This window comes from Neoarius graeffei, chromosome 28 (assembly GCF_027579695.1).
Source record: "Neoarius graeffei isolate fNeoGra1 chromosome 28, fNeoGra1.pri, whole genome shotgun sequence".
In the NCBI taxonomy this organism is placed as follows: domain Eukaryota; kingdom Metazoa; phylum Chordata; class Actinopteri; order Siluriformes; family Ariidae; genus Neoarius; species Neoarius graeffei.
This window is the reverse complement of record NC_083596.1, coordinates 11,106,820-11,131,350: the sequence shown is the minus strand read 5'-3', so window position 1 is coordinate 11,131,350 and position 24,531 is coordinate 11,106,820. Positions and strand designations below refer to the sequence as shown.

The 24,531-nt window shown below is 42.1% G+C and overlaps 2 protein-coding genes across 2 annotated transcripts in view; one reads left to right on the top strand and one right to left on the bottom strand.

The window, feature by feature from the left end:
- Window positions 1-24,531, bottom strand: part of ssna1 (Sjogren syndrome nuclear autoantigen 1) — an 84,346-nt gene that overhangs the window by 12,710 nt on the left and 47,105 nt on the right. The gene's annotated exons all lie outside the window — the stretch shown is intronic.
- Window positions 18-23,932, top strand: anapc2 (anaphase promoting complex subunit 2). The gene is made up of 14 exons (XM_060912790.1): window positions 18-202; window positions 6,855-7,110; window positions 9,842-10,166; window positions 10,303-10,435; window positions 14,207-14,408; window positions 14,523-14,642; window positions 14,735-14,852; window positions 16,136-16,314; window positions 16,455-16,596; window positions 16,712-16,787; window positions 20,659-20,862; window positions 20,995-21,127; window positions 22,593-22,834; window positions 23,648-23,932. The coding sequence occupies exons 1-14, from the start codon at window positions 128-130 to the stop codon at window positions 23,858-23,860; spliced, it is 2,418 nt and encodes an 805-aa protein (XP_060768773.1). The 5' UTR covers window positions 18-127; the 3' UTR covers window positions 23,861-23,932.

Sequence of the window (24,531 nt, the reverse complement as noted above, 5' to 3'; positions counted from 1 at the left end):
CAATACGCGACCGACGCTGTACAGAAGAGCGCGATACAAATTGATTTGAGCTCCAAGATGGCGCTATCTAGAAACTATTCCTAGATTTACAAAAAAAAAAATGTGTTTTGGAAAAACTCTGTGAACAATGATGAACGAAAACTCTTCGGTTTTAATGCCGCAAGGGCTTCCGGCAGCTTGGAACACTGTAACTGCTGCACTGGTGAGTTTAAAGTGCAACTTGTGAGACTAATTTTATAACAACATAAAGGTGCAGTAGATGATTTTGTAAAATTCCTTACTTGTACAAATAACAGAGAAAATAATAACAGAGCAATAGATTAAGTTATAGCTTTCTCGAAAGGCTTCTAAATCACTGAGAAGGCCGATTTGAAAAGCATGATTTCCGGCCCGGAAAGCTTGTTTGTGTTTGGATGCGTCTGTCAAGGACCAGTGTAGATGATAGGCGGAGCTTTGTGAACATGGGAGGGGTCAAGGGGAAAAAAAAATCATTCAAATGTTGAACCCGTCTAAATCTTATTGCTGGGTTTCATGTGACGTCACATCCGGCTCATTAATTATTCAAAACTTTAGCTGGTGGTCAATCAAAGCTCAGCTGACAAAGCGTTTGTATGGAGAAGATGCATCGCTTGCATGAAAAATGCCTTACGCTTGTGTACAAGCCGTGAAAATGATAAAAGTTTCTTCAGGGTTCCCCGTGAACTAATAAAAAAGGCTGAACGAACACAGGATTTCACAAAAAAACGTCGAGAAAGGTGGCTTTTGAACCGCTCAGTGAAATCGAAGCGTGCCCGAGTTTGCAGCGATCACATGGTGAAAGGTTTGTATTTCCCTCTCAGCTACGTCCTTAGCGTTTTCCAAATACAACCCCGATTCCAAAAAAGTTGGGACAAAGTACAAATTGTAAATAAAAACGGAATGCAATAATTTACAAATCTCAAAAACTGATATTGTATTCACAATAGAACATAGACAACATATCAAATGTCGAAAGTGAGACATTTTGAAATTTCATGCCAGCAACACATCTCAAAGTTGGGACAGGGGCAATAAGAGGCTGGAAAAGTTAAAGGTACAAAAAAGGAACAGCTGGAGGACCAAATTGCAACTCATTAGGTCAATTGGCAATAGGTCATTAACATGACTGGGTATAAAAAGAGCATCTTGGAGTGGCAGCGGCTCTCAGAAGTAAAGATGGGAAGAGGCAGCGCTCGAAACTAACGGTGTCCCGACGTCCCGGGGACCATAAAAAATGTCATCGGGACACAAAATTATCATATCTGGGACAATCCCGGGACAATGGGAAAAAAATAGATCTAGAAAAAAAGTTCTACATTAATATTATTTACAAAGCCGTAACACATACGTAGACATTCACCTAATTTGTCAATTTTAATTTTAAAACGTTAACAGCGAAAAATACATAGTAGCTACACTTTCGATGCACCTGCATCCGTAGGCTACAGAGCAGCGCATTCTGTTCTAGAATCTTCGGCCGGTGTCCGCATTATATGGACTTGGAATGGAATTGCTACCGCACACGCTGCGCCGACTCTTGCCAGAACAAAAATGCTGAAGTGGTTGAAGCGGACCGACCGCGGGGAAGAAACTGAAAGCCCAGACATAACGTCTCCGGGACCTTCAGGATCCAAAGTGTCATCGCCTGGTCTGCAGGCAACGCTAGCAACTGAATGAACTGAATGAACACTGTTAGACACGTTATAAAATACAACAGGAATGATGTGGATGATATTGACGGAAGATACCGTTCAACAGAATAAGTGAGTTTTCTTGGTGTCTTTCTAGTTCAGAAAGTTTAGTCAGTCAGCAGCACAACTAGGCTCGGACCTGGCACTATGCTGATGGTGCTAACATTTGCGCCCACGTTTCAGCAGCGAAAGTTCATAAAATGGATAACGGAAAGTTCATAAAAATGGATAACGGTAATGGTGAAAATTATAAGTTGGCCTTATAAGTGCCAACAGATATTCAAGGTATAAGTAGATGAAATGAGCATAAAAGGGGTCTTATTTTCAACTAAAGTGTACTGCAGATGTAGGGAGTTGAAACATTTTCTGAATGAGCTAGTTGGCCCCTTTAAATAAACAGGTATCTATTCATACAGTGAGATCGCCAAAGTTTAATAAACTGAAAATGCAATAACTGTAATTTTGAAGTAGATGATGTATAGGACATGTGTCGCTTGTGTCTTGTGACTTATTGTAAAAATGATATAAAGGGTTCAAAATCACATAGTTACAAATATAATAGTAACTTCATATGATAATATTAACCACTGGTTATTTCAGAGAGGAAACAAATGGGGACACTATTGCTTCCATTCGGGACAATACAACACAGAATTTGGGACCACTGGGGGACACAAAGAAAAAAAGTTAATTTCAAGCCCTGGGAAGATGATCACCGATCCCCCTAATTCTGCGCTGACAAATAGTGGAGCAATATCAGAAAGGAGTTCGACAGTGTAAAATTGCAAAGAGTTTGAACATATCATCATCTACAGTGCATAATATCATCAAAAGATTCAGAGAATCTGGAAGAATCTCTGTGCGTAAGGGTCAGGGCCGGAAAACCATACTGGGTGCCCGTGATCTTCGGGCCCTTAGACGGCACTGCATCACATACAGGCATGCTTCTGTATTGGAAATCACAAAATGGGCTCAGGAATATTTCCAGAGAACATTATCTGTGAACACAATTCACCGTGCCATCCGCCGTTGCCAGCTAAAACTCTATAGTTCAAAGAAGAAGCCGTATCTAAACATGATCCAGAAGCGCAGATGTCTTCTCTGGGCCAAGGCTCATTTAAAATGGACTGTGGCAAAGTGGAAAACTGTTCTGTGGTCAGACGAATCAAAATTTGAAGTTCTTTATGGAAATCAGGGACGCCGCGTCATTTGGACTAAAGAGGAGAAGGATGACCCAAATTGTTATCAGCGCTCAGTTCAGAAGCCTGCATCTCTGATGGTATGGGGTTGCATTAGTGCGTGTGGCATGGGCAGCTTACACATCTGGAAAGACACCATCGTGCGCATTCTGGCTGCCGCTTCTCACCAGAGCTTTTTTAATTTTATTTTCTTTCTTTTTCAATTTTCATTTTTTTTGTGTTTGTGTAGTTTGATGTTTGTTTGAGTGTTTTGTCCGCCGGTTGTGGTGTAGCTCCGGACCCAGTTTTGGGTGTTGGTTTCCCTCCAGGCCTTGGTTCGCTGTGGGTGATGCCTGTGCTCCCAGCTGTGGACTGCAGTGAGCTCATTGCTCATTTGACATCGTGGTTGTCCAGCGCTCTGCGCTTTAATGCATGGCGTGATGTTCCGAGCGATGTTGCTCGGTGGCGTCGCGGCGGCTGTGCAGGCGGTTTGGGACACACCAGCGCTCTGCGTGGCGGAGCTTCTCTGCTCGCTTTGTGGATCCACGGCATAGTGTTCAAGCGATGTGGCTGGCGGCGGTGCTGGAGATGTGGGACTTGTTTTCGTGCGCCTTTTGGTGGGACTGTGGCTGCTACACCACGGGAATTACATCCTGATCCCTACTTGGTGGACTTTTTACTTTTTATTTTTTATTTATTCATTATTTTTTATTATTATTATTTTTTCCTTTATTTTTTTATTTTTTATTTTTCTTTGTTTATAATTGTAAAGCTTTCTGTGCGGAGTTTGCATGTTCTCCCCGTGTCTGCGTGGGTTTCCTCCGGGTGCTCCGGTTTCCCCCACAGTCCAAAGACATGCAGGTTAGGTTAACTGGTGACTCTAAATTGACCGTAGGTGTGAGTGTGAATGGTTGTCTGTGTCTATGTGTCAGCCCTGTGATGACCTGGCGACTTGTCCAGGGTGTACCCCGCTTTTCGCCCGTAGTCAGCTGGGATAGGCTCCAGCTTGCCTGCGACCCTGTAGAAGGATAAAGCGACTAGAGATAATGAGATGAGATAATTGCAAAGCGTCCTTGGGTTTCTTGAAAGACGCTATATAAATTCAACTTATTATTATTATTATTATTATTAATGCTGAAAGGTATATCCAGGTTCTAGAACAACATGCTCCCGTCCAGACGACGTCTCTTTCAGGGAAGACCTTGCATTTTCCAACATGACAATGCCAAACCACATACTGCATAATTTACAGCATCATGGCTGCGTAGAAGAAGGGTCCGGGTACTGAACTGGCCAGCCTGCAGTCCAGATCTTTCACCCATAGAAAACATTTGGCGCATCATAAAACGGAAGATACGACAAAAAAGACCTAAGACAGTTGAGCAACTAGAATCCTACATTAGATAAGAATGGGTTAACATTCCTATCCCTAAACTTGAGCAACTTGTCTCCTCAGTCCCCAGACGTTTACAGACTGTTGTAAAGAGAAAAGGGGATGTCTCACAGTGGTAAACATGGCCTTGTCCCAACTTTTTTGAGATGTGTTGTTGTCATGAAATTTAAAATCACCTAATTTTTCTCTTTAAATGATACATTTTCTCAGTTTAACCATTTGATATGTCATCTATGTTCTGTTCTGAATAAAATATGGAATTTTGAAACTTCCACATCATTGCATTCCATTTTTATTTACAATTTGTACTTTGTCCCAACTTTTTTGGAATCAGGGGTGTACTTTTCTTGCTATGTGTCGTTATTTTACGGTACTTTTTTCAGTCACGAAGCGTTAAAGTCCCCAGATGTTTCTTTGTTTACTCCTCACAAAGTCCATATGCATGAAGGTCGCGACAAAATTCTTCCCCAGCCGTGCAGTTACAATGCGCCGTGATCACTTCTCCGTCTTGTTTAACTAAGATCCAGGTCTTTAAAGGGGTTTCTGATGATCGTTGTGAATGATTTAACTGAGAGATGAGAGCCAACACAAGTGAGAATCAAGCCAACTGTTGTTTGTTGCAGCGCTTCGTTGTAAAGACGCGAACGAAAAGCTTAAAAAAACAAACGTACTTAGACGGGCAAAAACAATCCAGGATTCATTCGGCAGCGACTTGATCCCGAGGTCCTTTACCCAGCCACATAGAAAAAAGTCGTAAGCCTCCATACTCTTCCACGCTTTCATCTGTTTTGCAGTGTAGAAGGACGTCTGCAACAGCAGATAGTTTGAGATGTCGGGGAACTTGACTGAAGGGTAGTTTTTGAGATCGTATGACAAATCCTTCTTTCCCAGACTGTAGGGGTCGATTCCATTGCACATAGCGATCTTCTGAATATATCTAAAGCCAGCAGTGGCTTCTAGATTATGAGCGTACTCTGATAAGTAATCGCTAGTTGTTTGCGCTACGGCAGCCGTTTAGACCACCAGCTATTTCACTTCCGGTAAAACCGCTGAGAAAACTCACGTGACTGAAACCCAGCAATAGACCTCGGGCTGACTCGCAGTATTCAGGGGTGCCTTGTACCGTGCTCTCCTGTTGGCCTGTACTCATGTTGCGCTTTACATTCCAGGCCCAGGTACGCTTACATCATCATCATCAGGGCTTTCCCCAAAGCATGGATACGCAGCAGTTCGCCAATTTGTATTTTGTTTATTGTCTTAAGTGCACTAGACATTATAATTTAACGTTTCTGCTTTTATTGCATTTTATTGATAATTACAATGATTTTTGTAAAGTTCTGGTTAATTAATAAGAAACTAAATTTAAAATTTGTTATAACATTTTATTAAAGGGGAACTGAAGTCATTCTTAAATTTGCTTTATTTCTTAATTAACGTCTTATTCAATTACGTTTTCAGTTTTAGTAACCTTATATCGTGACTCGTATTGGCGACTAATTGCAATTAAATATTATACTTATCGGCCTGTTCGGTTTTTAGCCATGTTGAATTTAGTTCGTTTGGTCCACGGCAGGCGTCGCTTATCCGTGCGATCTTCACGAAACTTGTGCGAAGTGTCAGCCAGGTGTCGGTGCTGCTATTTTGAAAGCTGTTTTCCAAACGAAATATTGCACAAAAACGAGTTTAAATGACGACGATTACTGTGTACTTTTTTCAAACTTTCCTGATTGCTATCAAAACAAACAAAACTTCCGGCTTGATTACGTCAGCATTCGAAAGAGGGCGCGCACGTCTTTTGACAATGTTGGCAGATGTTGGTCACTTTGATTTCCGCTGTACGTTTTACTTCCATCCTACGATGTCTCGCACAGGTCTTAGCGAATCTTGTTTACGGCCGTTGCTTTGACATATGGACCGATATATATTGCAGAGCATATTTCAAGCACTCAACTTGCTATAGCAGCGACAAAATAGCGATCAAAAATGCATTCCGATATTTAATAAAATGAGAAATGGAATTTTAATAATAAAAAAAATTTGCCTTCAGTTCTCCTTTAAGGTAGTAAATAAAATGTGTTAAATGCCTGATAAAATATAATTCGCACTTAGAATTAATGCTTTCTTTCATTTCGTTTTAAGCCTCAATTGCAGCTCCAGAAGTCACTGGATTGCACCAAAAAAGATAAAATTTTCAAAATTTAAGCCCCTGTCTATATCATAAATTCACAAACTTATTGTAGCTCCACATACCCTGTGAATACATATTTACTTTAGGAAAATTATTTTAAATTTGTACCTTCATACAGTATTTAAAAAAAAAAAAAAAAAAAATATATATATATATATATATATATTAGTTTTATATTCTTAAACTTTCCATTGACCGAACCCATTACGTCCAAGTTGATATTGTTTTTGATCTTTTGGGTTGTACCCATTCAATTCAGGTTAGTCAAACTGGTGAATAACTCTAAGAACTAAATAATTATAATAACTTTGGTAGGTGGCACCATCTGAACAGGTTACACCATTGGATGATATCTGATACATAACAAGCTTGCATTTTTCCTGTAGGTCTCTCCATCCACACCCCGTCCAGTTACTGATGAGTCTGTTTTTGAGGCTCTGGCCCTGCTGTGTAAGAACGGACTGGGTCAGTATGTAGAAGGTTGGCTGCTGGAGACACTTCAGGTTTCGCTGGTGTCCAGTGTGGCTCCGGAGTTCTGGACTGGACTTCAGCAGCCGGATGGGGAATCGCAGGAGATAGACCGAGCCAGAGCACTTTTGGAATCCTTTAGGACCCTGCTGCAGCGGCTCCAACCTTTTCTCAGTATGCTGTGTTCTACTCTGTCTGTCTGATGTTTATAGTATATCGATAAGTTGTCGCGATGAAGGTTAAAGGAGAGTTTTACTCTCAGGTTTTACAGTCTGTTCACCATATCTGTCGCTTATGAATGAGTAAGGCTGAGGGTACTTGGTGAAATTTGTCAGGAAATGTTTTAAGACGAAAGTTTGGGACGAGCCAGGCATGAGAGAAAGTCTTATGGAATTTTGTCCAACTTTCCAACCCTGACGTACACTACCGTTCAAAAGTTTGGGGTCACCCAGACAATTTTGCATTTTCCATGAAAAGTCACACTTTTATTTACCACCATAAGTTGTAAAATGAATAGAAAATATAGTCGAGACATTTTTCTGGCCATTTTGAGCATTTAATCGACCCCACAAATGTGATGCTCCAGAAACTCAATCTGCTCAAAGGAAGGTCAGTTTTATAGCTTCTCTAAAGAGCTCAACTGTTTTCAGCTGTGCTAACATGATTGTACAAGGGTTTTCTAATCATCCATTAGCCTTCTGAGGCAATGAGCAAACACATTGTACCATTAGAACACTGGAGTGAGAGTTGCTGGAAATGGGCCTCTATACACCTATGGAGATATTGCACCAAAAACCAGACATTTGCAGCTAGAATAGTCATTTAGCACATTAGCAATGTATAGAGTGGATTTCTGATTAGTTTAAAGTGATCTTCATTGAAAAGAACAGTGCTTTTCTTTCAAAAATAAGGACATTTCAAAGTGACCCCAAACTTTTGAACGGTAGTGTAATACAGTGAACAGGAATTATGGTGATTTCTGTATACTGTTACAGCTTCTAAGATATTTTCAAGGATGTTTGAAAGCTTCAAGTTAGAGCTCGTCTGTGATCATAGATGAGCGACAGTCAATAAGAGTCTGATAGGAAATTCTTGCAAAAGGAAGCAGGAACGACATCTGAGCACAATAATATTGGGTCGATAAGATATTATTTGGCACGTCGTACCCAAATGGTTGGTGGTTGACAAAATACGGACGAGTCATGGACTACGGATTCACAGAAAAAAAAAGGATACAAAGTACGAAGTGGTTACAGATTTTAATACGGATGCATCACGAATGCTAATAATTTACAGATTGGTCACGGACGTTTACGTATATTACGGATTTCATACAGATGATGTTTTACGGATGGATAATTTTACTAACGTTGCTACAAGTCTATGGAACAATGACACGGACGTCACAAAGACTGTCTCCACGGTAACATTGTCTGTCAATGGGAGCTACATGATGGAAGTGGTTCCATCCGAGATTCCAGAATTGTGAACTCGGTTAAAAAAAAAAAAATTAAAGCTAGACTGCCTTTCGGATTTTTCAAGTGTAGGTCACAAAAAGAATTTTCCCCGACACCCAATTATTTTTGTTTAGTGGACTGAAACCTACCGAATTCGAATCACAGACTTCCAATTTTATTAGTTATTTAAATAGAACAATGAATCAATTTAAGGCCACGTGGCCCTAAATTCTCCACTATTTTTTCCTGCTTCACCATGACCCAATTCAAGATACTACGTCATGCATGACGTGGTGGGCTTTCCCCATTCGCGCAAGGCATTGTGGGATACAAATTTGAAACAGGAGAGAAAAATGGCGGACGTGACTGTGCGAATGAAACATGAAAGACCGACTACAGTAACGGAAAGAAAGCGAGAAGAAAAGACGTTATGTTATATACGAAGGAAAGGAAACGCAGGACCAAACTAATAAATATCGGCGGTCAGCGAGCACCTCGGTGTGATCAGCTGTTCATTTAGCGACAGAATGATGGAACTGTCAGTGCACGCTCAAAGGTAAACCTGTAGATGGCAGTAATGCAACACTGTGGATGCCAGCTGCCGTAAAACCCAAAAGAAGAAGAAGAAGGTAAACCTACGCATGCGCACACACACACGGACTTCCTCTGTCTGCTTGACTGCGTGAAGCGAAAGATTTCATGCACATTATTTGCTTTAATCCCCTCAAATTAAATAACTTCCCAGCCACAGAATGGCCTGGGTTTTTTTTTTTTTTGAGACATTGCAGAAATAAACATATATCACAATGACCAAATTTCAGAGGGAACTAAATTTCACCGATTTTAAGAAATCGAAAGGCCGTCTAACTTTAAGAAGTCTAGAACAGTTAAATGTTTGGGCTGCCAAAGTTCATAATAAAAATATTTTCCCTGCATTTGTATGTTTACTTTATTAATTTACTATTTCATTTTAACTAGCTATATTTCACGGAAAATATCACACATCTGTGAATAAAAGCTGCATGCTTGGTACTATGTTTTTAATTTATTTTCCGTGAATCCGTATTCCGTGACTCGTCCGTATTTTGTAAACGGGCCAAATGGTTGATAAAAACAAGCATAACACGATTTCTGGCAACCCAAGGCATAAGAATAGCTACGTGTCTTTTCATTATGCCTCCAGTTCTCTTTGCAGAACAGACAACTCCCACTGCTCACATCTCTCCAACTAATCCTTCCTCCATGTTTTACTCTTATTTTTATTTTTTCTCGATTTCACTTGTGTAGTGTACACACCGCTCCAAGCAATAAAGGTTGTGTAGTGTGAGAAAGCAACTAGTTCTGACATTGTGACAGCTGTGAATTTGCATTGTAAATATCGAAGTGACTGTTATTATATTATTAAATCTCCACTAATATGTCGGAACTCATTCCCTGTCTTTTCTCAGGTGGTCTTGAGCAACTCGGTTCGTGGCAGGACGAGGGCCGAGCAGGTCTCCACGGACCTGGAGCTCATGGCCTGCGAGAGAGGGCTTTCTCCATCATCCGTGCCATCCTACTGTTTTCTCCACGTCCAGCGCTCCAGCAGCGCGTCCTAGAGTTCTACAGCCGCACCTTCTCCGTGTACATGAGCCAGATGGGAGAGCAGATCGAGCCTGACGAAGTGGCAGGAGAGAGCGTTGGGAATGATGTGTGCACGGGTTGCGCTGCCGCACCGGAGAGCTGCTGGTGCCAAGATGCTCTGGAGCAGCTGCAAGAGTTTAGTCACATCCTGTAAGTGCATGAATGCTGCACTAAAGACCTGTTATGTTTTTTTTTTTATTTTATTTATTGAAAACAAGACTTTATTTAGGTAATCCTGTGCATGCTCTGAGTAAGCAGGTCATGCTGTGTGTGTTACGTGTTCCAGCTCCAGAATGCAGCTGTTGGAAAGGGTGAGCTCTGAGGCAGTGACCAACATTTTGCACCGTCTGATCGAGCAGAGGATGGAGCAGCGCTGCAGAGGCGAATACGAAAGATCCTTCCTTTCAGACTTCAATGATGTATGTCGATGTTCTGCCTGTTTATTCGAAGGCTTTGTTCACATAGATTTCTCACCTAAGACTGTATTATTCTATCCACATTCACTGGATATGAGCAGTCGTGTGCTCTGATTGGCTGCTCTACTACTAGTATATCAGCTCATATACTGTGAGTAGAGAAAAACAAAATGGCAGAGCGTGTTGCTGAACCAACCGAGGACGAAATAAAAACTCAACTCAAAAACAAAACTGCAAAAATTATCAAGTATTTAAAAGAATCGGAAATAGCTAAAAGAATATAGGTTGTTGCGGGGTTTTTTGTTTTGTTTTTTTAAATCACCTCAGTATTTCCTGCTCCACACTCCAGCCCAGTCAGTGGCGGTAATGCACCTTTAAGTTGGTTTGCCAACTGCCAAAAAAGCCCTAAAGAAGAAGGGAAAAAAAACCCCAACAAAATATGGAATATAGACTGGTACCAAAATTCAAAAAAGTGCTTATTTAAGGAGTTAAAGGCATTTTTGAGACAAAGTCGGCAAACAGTCTTATTTTGTCAATTTGGGTGTGCCGAATTCACATCTGCAATATGCCGAGCTCTATCTGACCTCTGTTGACCTCTAGAGGTCATTGAACTTTGGGCCTGTAAATGTCTCAGCTGAACCCAGTTTCTCAGCTTTCTAAGGAATGAAATGTAGTAAAATGATTAATGAAGTTAGCAAATGGCCTTGTTTGTTAAATGTTTGGGTGCTGAGTTCATTTTTCATTTGTAAAACGACATATGACCTCTGATAACCTCAAGGTCATTAAACTTGGCCTATAGGCCTATGCATTTAACGGCATTTTTAAACTGACTTTACTCCCCCAAAAAGAATATGAACAGACAAAAAACAAATAGAAAGGAACAAATACAACATTAAATGCCAGTCCATGTACATGTGGCTTACTTTTCACAATGGGAATGCCTCGGCGATCACCTTACATAACATTGCATTACATTTAGCGGTTATTGTTTATACAAAGCTACTGAAAAAAGGACAGATTCAGCAGCATACAAAATGTGGGGGCATACAGGGTATACAGGTTAATCAGGGTTAGTATATATGAGTTTTTTTCTTTGTTGTTTGTTTTTTGTTTTAAACGGGGTAAAGCCTTTACAAAAAGCAAACAACAAAGAAAAAAACTCTCATATATACTAACCCTGATTAACCTGTATACCCTGTATGCCCCCACATTTTGTATGCTGCTGAATCTGTCCTTTTTTCAGTAGCTTTGTATAAACAATAACCGCTAAATGTAATGCAATGTTATGTAAGGTGATCGCCTAGGCATTCTCATTGTGAAAAGTAAGTCACATGTACATGGACTGGCATTTAATGTTGTATTTGTTCCTTTCTATTTGTTTTTTGTCTGTTCATATTCTTTTTGGGGGAGTAAAGTCAGTTTAAAAATGCCGTTAAATGCATAGGCCTATAGGCCAAGTTTAATGACCTTGAGGTTATCAGAGGTCATATGTCGTTTTACAAATGAAAAATGAATTCAGCACCCAAACGTTTAACAAACAAGGCCATTTGCTAACTTCATTAATCATTTTAGTACATTTCATTCCTTAGAAAGCTGAGAAACTGGGTTCAGCTGAGACGTTTACAGGCCCAAAGTTCAATGACCTCTAGAGGTCAACAGAGGTCAGATAGAGCTCGGCATATTGCAGATGTGAATTCGGCACACCCAAATTGACAAAATAAGACTGTTTGCCGACTTTGTCTCAAAAATGCCTTTGGGTGTCACAATTCTGGATTTTGGTACCAGTCTAATAAAAGTATTTGATGGTAAGAACGTATCTTTTTTTTTTTTTTTTCCTTTTTCAAGAATAATAATATCATTTTTCACAAATTGCTCCTGTCATTTCGTCAGTAAAAATGATTGTCAGACATTTTGTATAAAATTTTTATTTATTGAATTTGCTAAAAATAAAAATGCTCCGTTTCTCAAAATCCAGTGAATGTGGATAGAATAAAACAATTATTCCGCTCAATCTCGTCATTCATGGCTTATAGCCAACTCGGCGCTACGTGGCCTCGTCAGCTGTCAGCTCATGTACGACTCGATTTCGTGGAATAACTGTTAAATATCCGCTCACATGGGTCGTTGTAGTAGTTTGTTACTGTTTTCACTACAGCTACTCCAACTATGGCATGGCACTAATACAAAGGTAGCTGTCTGATACCCCTTTTCCACTAAATCAGTTCCAGTGCTGGTGCTGGTTCACAACTCGTTCAACTTACGAGCCAGCTGAGAACCAATTTGCTTTTCCATAGCTCGCAGTGCTAAGGGGAGCCACGTCATTACGTCGCTGTATACGTCAGTTACGTCGCTGCGTTTGCATAAACCTTGGCGCGAACATCGAAGCAACAACAACACGGAGAAGAAGAAGCAGCAACAACAACAATAATGGATGACTTCGCGTTTGTACAGCTGCTGCTTCTTGTCGCTTAAAAATGGCGACCTTTCGTGGTCTTGCTATTGTTGTTGGTCTTAAAGGAACAGTCCACCGTACTTCCATAATGAAATATGTTCTTCCCTGAATTGAGACGAGCTGATCCGTACCTCTCCGAGCTTTGTGCGACCTCCCAGTCAGTCAGACGCGCTGTTACTCCTGTTAGCAATGTAGCTAGGCTCAGCATGGCCAATGGTATTTTTTGGGGCTGTAGTTAGATGCGACCAAACTCTTCCACGTTTTTCCTGTTTACATAGGTTTATATGACCAGTGACATGAAACAAAGTTCAGTTACACAAATTGAAACGTGGCGATTTTCTATGCTATGGAAAGTCCGCGCTATAATGACAGGCGTACTAACACCTTCTGCGCGCTTCGACAGCGCATTGATACCTTCACTCCTGTTTTTCCCCTCTCCCCCGCCCCCGTCACGTTGGTTGTATTGACGGAAGTTAGGGGGGCGGGGGAGAGGGAAAAAAAAACAGGAGTGAAGGTATCAATGCGCTGTTGAAGCGCGCAGAAGGTGTTAGTACGCCTGTCATTATAGTGCAGACTTTCCATAGCATAGAAAATCGCCACGTTTCAATTTGTGTAACTGAACTTTGTTTCATGTCACTGGTCATATAAACCTATGTAAACAGGAAAAACGCGGAAGAGTTTGGTCGCATCTAACTACAGCCCCAAAAAATACCATTGGCCATGCTGAGCCTAGCTACATTGCTAACAGGAGTAACAGCGTGTCTGACTGACTGGGAGGTCACACAAAGCTCGGAGAGGTACGGAGCAGCTCGTCTCAATTCAGAGAAGAACATATTTCATTATGGAAGTACGGTGGACTGTTCCTTTAACAACTCCACATAAAGTCATAAAGTTTGTATGAAAAAAAAATTGGGTGCCTAAGAATTTTGCTCAGTACTGTATACAGTATACACAGTATGTAAAGGCGTTCTGGCAGTTTTACTGGAGGCTGTGCTGGAATAATTATGACTGTAGCCTCATGACAGATGGATGCTGATGTCTATTGATGGGCTCTTTTCCTGGATCAAGCGAAAAGGGTCATTTGGTCAAAACATTTGGGAAACACGTTTCTATAGACTTTTGTGTTTGGCATCGAATTAAAATGCATTCATATGTGCATTTTTGCCTTTGAATGCATAAATATTATTTACATTTGTATAGTACTGGAATAGTTTGTTTTTGTTTTTTAAAAATCAGTCATAATATATTTTAATGTATTTATATTAAATGTCATCTTTCTCGAAATCTCAGTTCTTGACGGTTTCTTTATTTCTATGCCGCAGTGGTTGGAGCAGGTCCTTGGTTGGCTCAGTAGGGTCTTTGCGAGCGAAGTAGGCGAGGCCAGTACCAGCGCTTTGCCAACAGACGGGAAATTAGATTATGTTGGTAGTACCATCCTCCAGCGCTGGCGCTGCCACATGCAGCAGTTCTTCTGCCGCATCTACGTCAACATGAGGATTGAGGAGCTTTTCAGCATCATTCGAGGTAAATAAAAAAAATGAATGAATGATGTATTTGATTGATCTGCGTACTTTGCATGTTTTACATGCTCTGCTATTTGAAACTCTTTAATATGCATGTCTTCCTTTGCCTATGTAGATTTCCCAGAATCCACCCCTGCTGTTGAAGACCTGAAGTTCTGTCTGGAACGGACCAATCAAAGACAGCAACTCCTTACCTCTCTCAAATCTGCTTTTGAGACACGTCTGTTGCATCCAGGTCAGCATCAAGTCTCTGGCAAAAAAAAAAAAAAAGATGCACTTTCTCTAAAAAAAAAAAGGTTAACTTAAAGATCCTTTTCTCCATTGCAGGAGTTCACACATCTGACATCATAACCGTTTACATCTCAGCCATTAAAGCTTTAAGGGAACTTGACCCCTCCATGGTCATCCTTCAGGTGGCCTGCCAACCCATTCGCAAATATCTAAGGTTAGGCAAGACTCTGTATCTGTATCACACTGTAAACACAAACACATTCTTTTTCATTTTATGAGCCTTATTTATCCATCTAGGGCATACTTTTGAAAATATACCATAAGTTTGTTGATATCAGAGGTCGGAGTCCAGGGACAGACATTAAGACAGTCATGGAGTGCTTGAGGTTTAATAACTTGGCTTAAAGACTCCAACACTGGAAGCTCTTGCTTTAAACTGAAAGCCAGAAAGAAGGTTCACTGTTTGAATCCATTTTCATTATTTGGTTTTGGCTCTGAAAGGATACAATTGGACTGGGCTGTGGTTGGGGGGGAATGGACTGGGTTAGTGTTGGAGGGGGAAATTGGACTGGACTGGGCTAGCGTCGGGGGGGGAAATTGGACTGGGCTAGCGTCGGGGGGGGGAATTGGACTGGGCTAGCGTCGGGGGGGGAAATTGGACTGGGCTAGCGTCGGGGGGGGGGGAATTGGACTGGGCTAGCGTCGGGGGGGGAAATTGGACTGGGCGGGGGGGAAATTGGACTGGGCAGGGGGGAAATTGGACTGGGCGGGGGGGAAATTGGACTGGGCGGGGGGGAAATTGGACTGGGCTAGCGGCGGGGGGGAAATTGGACTGGGCTAGCGTCGGGGGGGGAAATTGGACTGGGCTAGCGTCGGGGGGGGAAATTGGACTGGGCTAGCGTCGGGGGGGAAATTGGACTGGGCTAGCGTCGGGGGGGAAATTGGACTGGGCTAGCGTCGGGGGGGAAATTGGACTGGGCTAGCGTCGGGGGGGGAAATTGGACTGGGCTAGCGTCGGGGGGGGAAATTGGACTGGGCTAGCGTCGGGGGGGGAAATTGGACTGGGCTAGCGTCGGGGGGGGAAATTGGACTGGGCTAGCGTCGGGGGGGAAATTGGACTGGGCTAGCGTCGGGGGGGAAATTGGACTGGGCTAGCGTCGGGGCGGGGAATTGGACTGGGCTAGCGTCGGGGGGGGGGAAATTGGACTGGGCTAGCGTCGGGGGGGGGGAAATTGGACTGGGCTAGCGTCGGGGGGGGGAATTGGACTGGGCTAGCGTCGGGGGGGGGAAATTGGACTGGGCTAGCGTCGGGGGGGGGAAATTGGACTGGGCTAGCGTCGGGGGGGGGAAATTGGACTGGGCTAGCGTCGGGGGGGGGGGAAATTGGACTGGGCTAGCGTCGGGAGGGATTGGATTGGACCATGACATGACAAGAATAGATTGGACTGATTTGGGTAAAAAATGGGTTTAAGATCTCTTTTATCTCTTATTGGACAGAACACGCGAGGACACGGTGCGTCAGATTGTCGCAAGTCTAACAGGCGACACCGAGGGCTGTAGTGAGTTAGCCAGTGAGCTCTCTCGGGCTGACCCTGTTACCCTGGAAACACAGGATAGTGAGGATGAGGGCAGTGATCCAGAGGAATGGACCCCTGACCCTACTGATGCCCTAACAGGTTATAGACCCATACATACATACATACATACATACATACATACTATATATTTTCTGTCAAAAACCTTGTTTTCCTGATGGGCACAATACATTCCTGATTGTTTTTGTTTTTAAGCTTAGCTCGATCTTGTGTCTCTGTAGATAAGACGGGCTCTAAGCGACGCTCCTCAGACATCATCAGTCTTCTGGTGAGCATCTTCGGCAGTAAGGAGATCTTCATTGATGAGTACAAAACTGTGCTGGCAGACAGGTTGCTGCACCAGCTCAACTACAACACAGCCAGGTGTTTTTACTCAGCACACACACGGATTACTGAGTAATCACACTGTAATAAATGTGGCATGACACAGGATTTTATTTATTTAATTTGTATAAATAAATTTTGTGTGTGTGTGTAGGGAGATTCGGAATGTGGAGTTGCTGAAGCTGAGGTTTGGAGAGTCCCACATGCACTACTGTGAGGTCATGCTGAAGGTCAGAGTCATCTCTTTAAACTGATGTTCAATTCTATTTACGTAAACTCTGTATTTTCTGCGGCTGATATTCTAATTATTATTGCTAGATTACTACACGAGTGAACAGTTGGCTGCTGTTCATGCGGTTTGTTCACACAAGGTGATCTTTTGTGCATCTAAAGCTACAGTCACACTGCAGCTCGCGATGCTTTGCGATGGGTTATCGATGAAAACGAGGCGTTTTTGTGGCGATGCATGGCGATATACAGGCCAGCTAAAAGTTGTGGTCACACAGCAGGCAAACACTTGACTGTCACACCTTCGCGTGCTTGAGCATACACCCTCGCTCACAGGACCCAGTCGTTATGGGAAACGCCTGATGTTGATTTGAGCGCAATCAGCACGTGCATATAAGGACACGGAGGCTTTGAGAAGTATATTATTATTATCACTGTCACGTTTGTTTCTAGCCATGTTTATGACTCTGCTTTTGGTTTCGTTTGTGTTTTGTTACTCTGATTTTGCGTCACGCTTTGTTTCTGTAAATATCACGCCTGCTAATAAACACTCTTCCTGCACGTAGATCCGTCTACAGCCGCATACGTGACCGAATACTTTACAAAGTCTCTGTGAAAACCACGTCCTTGTATGCATGTGCTGATTGCGCTCAAATCAGCATCAGGTGTTTCCCATAACGACTGGGTCCCAAGCGTGCGCACAACGCACTCCGAAGGATCCCTGAATGTAAACGCGTTTTTAAGGTCAGGCTATGCCGAGCCGCTGTGCTGATGCAGCTCACGTGAGCATCGGGAACATGGATTTGAGACAAATACATCTCAAGAGGCTCAAAGAAGGCTCCCTGAGGTTTGGGAACTATTCCCAAAACCATCTGAGAGTATTTGCTGCTTAGTTTGCCGACGAAAACCTTGCCACCAAATTTCAATGCGTGCACTGAAACTTTTCGTGACCTTTTTGGCCACTCACGAGTCCGAGACGCAACAAAAAAACAACACGTGAAGCTCGGAGAACTATCACCGCGCGATTGGTAGTGATGCTACCAATTTTTCATCACCAAGTATTTGCAAATTAAACCCATTGTGAGCTGTACAGTAGTGTGACCAGGGCCTTAAAGGAGAACTGAAGGCAAATTTTTTTATTATCAAAATTCTATTTCTCATTTTATTAAATGAGTGCATTTTTGATCGCTATTTTGTCACTGCTATAGCAAGTTATGAGTGTTTGAAATATGCTACGTAATATATCAGTCCATGTCAAAGCAATGGCTGTAAACAAGATTCGCTGAGACCTGTGCGAGACATCGTAGGACGGAAGTAAAATGTACAGCGGAAATCAAAGTGACCGACATCTGCCAACGTGCCCTGTGTCCGAAATCGCTCACTTGTTCACTACTCCCTATATAGGGAATTACTATATAGAGGACTATACAGTGAGCTTATTGATAAAATGAAAAAAGGCTTTCGGACACTAGTCCGTCGCTCTGGTATTTACGTCATTACTGTCGCACAATTAAAACGTGCCAGATCAGTTGGCTGGTGGGTTTTCAAAATAATAAACACATGCGTGTATTTCTGTGATAAATCCATATTATCCTGAGCGTATTTCCAACATTAATCAACACAAAGTACCTGCGTCTTTCAGTTCTTTTAAATCAAGGCTGAATACTTTCTTCTTTGCCGCTGCCTTTTATTAAATCAAATTTGAGACTTTTAATTTGATTTCTTTCAGTGCGACCGCAATGCATGATGGGATATATTGCTTTGGTTAGTGACCATCGGTTGTACACTACTTTTCATGATGCATTGTGGGATACTTTGAGCGCACTATATAGGGTGTAAATAATCCTCACTAAGGTTTCGGACAGCACTACAAAATGGCGTCCTCACTATATAGTGAGTAGGGAGCGATTTCGGACACGGGTTGTCAAGACGCGCGCGCCCTCTTTCGAATGCTGATGTAATCAAGCTGGAAGTTTTGTTTGTTTTGATAGCAATCAGGAAAGTTTGAAATAAGGCAGTAATCGTAATTTTAACTCGTTTTCGTGCAATATTTCGTTCGGAAAACAGTTTTCAAAACCTGGCTGACACTTCACGTTTGGAAGTCTCACACAAGTCTTGTGAAGATCGCGCGGATAAGCGACGCCTGCCGTGGACCAAACGAACTAAATTCAACATGGCTAAAAACTGAATAGGCCGATAAGTATAATATTTAATCGCCAGGTTACGAAAACCGAAAACGTAATTGAAGAACACGTTAATTAAGAAATAAAGCAAGTTTAAAAATGACTTCAGTAGAGATCTTGCAGTCACGTGACCGGAATGTAAACAGCCGCCATCTTGTCGGTAAAAAACACAGCTGCACTCGTATACAAAATGGATCAATTTCAACCGACGGACTACACGGCTCATTTTTCTAATGAGCAGATAATTAGATATATGTCTAAAATAAACGACCTACAGATTAGTGACCCTTATCGATTACCGGACGTAGTTTTCACGACCGTGTCAGTGGATATTGAACTGCCAGAGGTGGAATACCCGGATGTGTATAATTACCTCATCAACTTTCCCTTGCTGTTCAGTGGTGAAGCACTGCGTGCTTATAAATCTCTGGACAGTTATCTTTACAGAAATTCAGGATTTGTCAGCCACCCTCAGATGTGGCATCTTGTAAACAAGAAAATAACAATCCTCATTGGACAGGTAAGTCACTTAAGTATTACTAGTATTGATACTAGATATATCAGTAGTATCTAGTATAGCACTGACCAGCCGATTATAGAATAGAATAAGGTAATTCCAGCTGTAATTCCAAATCGTCCGTCTTGTTTACCATGGATCTGGCGTTGGAGAGGTAGAGGCTTGGCAGTGGAGGTTTGAGTGGCTGTTTTCTGAGCTTAGTCAACAGGCCGGCTCTGCCTGCAGCCTCGCTTTTGCTTCCGCTCCCGACGCCGCCTCCTTCGCCTGCCAGACCCGATAACAATCCACGGAGACCCCGCTGGTCTCGCTATCTCGTCCAGAATGTTGTGCATGCGATGGAAATCGCTACAAACCGTCATTTTCTGCTGGAAACCAATGTCCAGTAAGTCCATACAGTTGTAGTGGATATTGAAGTCCGGTACAGACGAACAACACGCAAAAATACACACAAAAACCATAAAAAAAGGTGCACAGGTAGGGAGAGCTTGTAGCCGCAGCCGTTGTAGTAGAATTGTATATAGTAGGGTTTTCCAGAAGAAAAGGTAGAAGTAGAAGGCGGAAATATGGCGTTTGACCGACAAGATGGCGTCTGTTACAATCTGGATCGGCCGTGACGTCACATGCAAGATCTCTGTTCTCCTTTAAGGATTAAAATGACTGTCCACTAGAGGGCAGCGAAAACTTTACTGGCTGGTAGGTTTCCTCGTCAGCCTGTAAAGTTGATTCAGATTGTCCTCATCAGCAGCTGATTGGTAGAGACAGATCATGAGGCCAAAATATTTCATTGCAATATTTAAAAAAAATGTACATAACTTGTACAACAGTTTGTTCTGCGTCACTAATGTGTTTGTACAAACAGCATTCAAAGAGTGGTGATATTTATTTAGTGTCACAGTACAGATACACTTCACTCTTCGAATCACTCCACTGTGTGTGTTCACTACGTAAAATCCCAATTCTAGTAATCGTTGTGTTCAGTAGTGTCCATGGTCGCCCTGTTCTTGCTTGGTGTGTTGGTTAATTGACCGAATTTCCCAGTATAACACACTCTTCGCACCAAAAATACTAGAAGCACAGCATTTTAAAATCAAGTGAAAATCTGAAGTACTGACTACAGTATAAAGAAGGCCAGAATCATCCAAACCGCTCCTCGTTGTCTTTCTCGGGCTGTAGGATGTGGCGGATTCCCGGCGGATTAACACGAACGTTCATGAAGAGGAAGCTCGTCTGCCTGAGGAAGAGCAGCCTCCTGTTCCTCTTTCGGCCATGATCCTGTCCTCGGAGTTCTGGCCTCAGCTCAAAGAGGAGAAGTTGGAGCTTCCTGCTGCTGTCTCGAAATCCATGGAGACTTATACACACCGCTTTGAGAAGCTCAAGGTCTTTCTTCCTCTCACTCTTATGTTCTGTTTGTTTTAGTTACTGCGGTTGAGTTGTAGACGTAGAATTAATTAGCTCCGGTAATCATTAAGTCGATTGAATATCCTCACAAAGGTTTGTGTGTGTGTGTAGGCTATGAGGACTCTGAGCTGGAAGCCTCACCTGGGATCAGTAACTCTCGACGTGGAGCTTGAGGACCGCATTCTTACCAACCTCTCCGTGTCTCCCATCCACGCTGCCATCATCCTGCACTTCCAGGATAAGGGTGAGGGGAAAATAAACACGGCTCAAAGTGTCAAGTGCGACCTTCTTTTCCATTCTAGCATCTTTTTTTTTATACACAGGATCTTTTGTGCGCATAAGATTTATAGTAGAGCTCTGTGAGCAGAAGTAAAACCAATATAAGGACAGTGTGTGATTGATGCGAAGCAGTGCTCTTGGTGATCCTCAGTCTGGCTGAAGTAAGCAGGTCTGAGCAGAATATTGAGCTGATCTTTTGGGTTTTTTGGTTGGTTACTCACATTATCATTTTGAATCGGTCCTGAAATGAGCATAGGATAGTCGTTAGCAGCAGGACTTCAAAAGCACAAACCTACATTATCCAGATGAGTTTCACTGAAACAAGTTGAGCCTTAAAGGAGAGCTGAAGGAAAAAAATTATTATAAAAATTCTATTGATCTCATTTTATTAAATATATGAATGTATTTTTGATCGCTATTTTGTCGCTGCTATAGCAAGTTATGAGAGTTTGAAATATGCTCTGTAATATCAGTCCATATGTCGAAGCGACAGCCGTAAACGAGATTCGTTGCGACCTGTGCGAGACATCGTAGGATGGAAGTAAAACGTACAGCGGAAATCAAAGTGACCAACGTCTGCCAACGTTGTCAAAAGACGCGCACGCCCTCTTTCGAATGCTGACGTAATCAAGCTGGAAGTTTTGTTTGTTTTGATAGCAATCAGGAAAGTTTGAAGAACGTACGTAGTAATCATCATTTAAACTCGTTTTTGTGCAATATTTCATTTGGAAAACAGTTTTCAAAATGGCCGCGCCGACACTTGACGTTTCGAAGCCTCGCACAAGTCTCGTGAAGATCGCGCGGATAAGCGACGCCTGCCGTGGACCAAACGAACTAAATTCAACATGGCTAAAAACCGAATAGGCCGATAAGTATAATATTTAATTGCAATTAGTTGCCAATACGAGTCACGATATAAGGTTACTAAAACCGATAACGTAATTGAATAACACGTTAATTAAGAAATAAAGCAAGTTTAAAAATGACTTCAGTTATCATTTAAAAAGTGATAAATTCAGTAAAATGCTTGTAAAACTACAATGTAAACACAGACTATAAACCACTGAGTTGCTCCAAGTGACTGCTATCTGACATCATCGCAAACGTCACTATGACCGAAAGCTCATCTGGCATTTTAAAGAAAATTAATCTTTCTTGAAAACGATTTGGTCTCTGAAAATGAAAGTTTGCTTTTTGAAATCTGTGACTACTTTTACTTAAAATAAGCTTGAGAATAAATCTGCTGGAGGATCCCTTAAAAAAAAAAAAGTTAATTGCCGCACGATTAATTTAATTTGTCAAAGTTCTGTTTTAAAGCAACCTTGCTTATTTTTCCAAATGGTAAGTTTGTTTCTATCCTAGAAATTACTCTCGGCAATGTTGAACTCAGGAGTAAACATGTGCTTCCTAAATACTGTGCTTCCTCTCAGGCACATGGGCCCTGGAAGAGCTGAGTGGAGTTCTGGGTGTGCCTCAGGAGTTCTTGCGCAGAAAGCTAGCGCTGTGGCAGCAGCATGGCGTTCTCCAGGAGGAGTCACCAGGCCGATACAGCATCCTCGAGAAGGCCTCCAGCCGCGAACGGCCTGACCGAGGCATCATGCTCATAGACAGCGACGAGGAGGGAGACTCCAACACCACCACGCAGTCGGAGCAGAGGGAGGAGAAGCTACAGGTGGGTGGAGTTACAACGTATATGGACACACGGAAAAAACGTTCATTGTACAATTGCAGCCCTGGTGGTCCTTAGCGCCAGGTTGGCTATAAGCCATGTACGACCAGACTGAGTGGAATAACTGTTTTTTTTTTCTATCCACATTCACTGGATTTTGAGAAACAGAGTATTTTTATTGTTTTTGCAAATGTGATAACTTTGATAGAAAACGTCCAACAGAATAATTTCTGCTTAGAATGTAAACAAACCGGCAAAACAACAGGAGCAATTTGTGAAAAATGCGATAATAATAATTCTTGGAAATAAAAAAGATATATACTCTTCTTGTCAAATACTTTTATTTTATATTTTGTTGCTATTTTGGGGGGTTTTGTTTTCGAGTAGAGTTTTTATGTCGTCCTCGGTTGGTTCAGCAACACGCTCCGACATTTTGTTTTTCTCTCCTCACAGTATATGAGCTGATAGCCTGGTAGTAGAGTAGCCAATCAGAGCGCACGATTCCTCATATCCAGTGAATGTGGAGAGAATATCAGAAGCAGCATTTTAGTTATTTTAAACGTGAAAAAATGAGGTGTAACATGGTTGACATTCACAATTTTTTTTTTTTTACATGCAAAAATATTCCATTTATTGCCCTTCTTTTAAACATTCTTAGTGTTGGCAAATTGCTGTGGCATAAGAGGACTGAAAATGTGTCATTATTAATAAAAAATAAGCACATGGCCGCTTTTTTTTTTTTTTAATTCTTCCCCCTTTTTTTTTTCCTCCATCCACTGACTTGTCCTTCTCTCCCTTGTCTCTGTTCTGATTCAGTTGTTCTGGGCCTACATTCAGGCCATGCTGACCAATCTGGAGAGCATGACCCTGGAGAGGATTCACTCCATGCTGCGCATGTTTGTGGCTACAGGGCCCGGTGTCACCGAGATGGACGTCAACGAGCTGCAGTCTTTCCTGCAGAAAAAAGTGCGAGATCACCAGCTCATCGTCTCAGCCGGAGTGTACAGACTGCCCAAAACTACTCAGTAGAAACTGAAAGGCAAAGTTCATCTGCTTGGATCATTTTTCACAAATAATAAACACTGAATTGTTTATCATGTTTGTCACGTTTTGGAGTGTTTGACTTCCCGGTGCGCTCATTTTGCTTTCTAAAAATATAATCTTGCTGCAGAGGCCGAGGTTAATCTACAAAAAAGTAATTTGTTCTTATTTTATGGGAAATAAATTCCAGTTCAAATTACCTTCATTACAGGCATCCCAGATGCTACAGTTTCTCAAGTAGACCAACATGATTACTTCTAGCATAAAATATATTCATAGTTAAACTGGAAAATCTCATTTTTATGCGTAAACTAAGCAGAATGTGTATATATAATCACACTAGAAACATCAATTCATCCATTATCTGTAGCCGCTTATCCTGTTCTACAGGGCCGCAGGCAAGCCGGAGCCTATCCCAGCTGACTATGGGCGAGAGGTGGGGTACACCCTGGACAAGTCGCCAGATTATCGCAAGGCGACACATGGAGACAAACAACCATTCACACCGACGGTCAATTTAGAGCCACCAATTAGCCTAACCTGCATGTCTTTGGACTGTGGAGAAAACCGGAGCACCCGGAGGAAACCCGTGCAGACAGATACAGGGAGAACATGCAAATTCTACACAGAACGGCCGCTGGGCTCGAACCCGGAGCCTT

What these genes read in the sequence shown, in the direction of transcription:
- anapc2 (XM_060912790.1), top strand. Translation starts at nt 128, where the DNA reads ATGATGAACGAAAACTCTTCGGTTTTAATGCCGCAAGGGCTTCCGGCA. An exon ending in TCCTTTCAGACTTCAATGAT is followed by an intron (nt 10,436 to 14,206) that starts GTATGTCGATGT and finishes TCTATGCCGCAG; the next exon opens with TGGTTGGAGCAGGTCCTTGG. An exon ending in CCTGCACTTCCAGGATAAGG is followed by an intron (nt 21,128 to 22,592) that starts GTGAGGGGAAAA and finishes GCTTCCTCTCAG; the next exon opens with GCACATGGGCCCTGGAAGAG.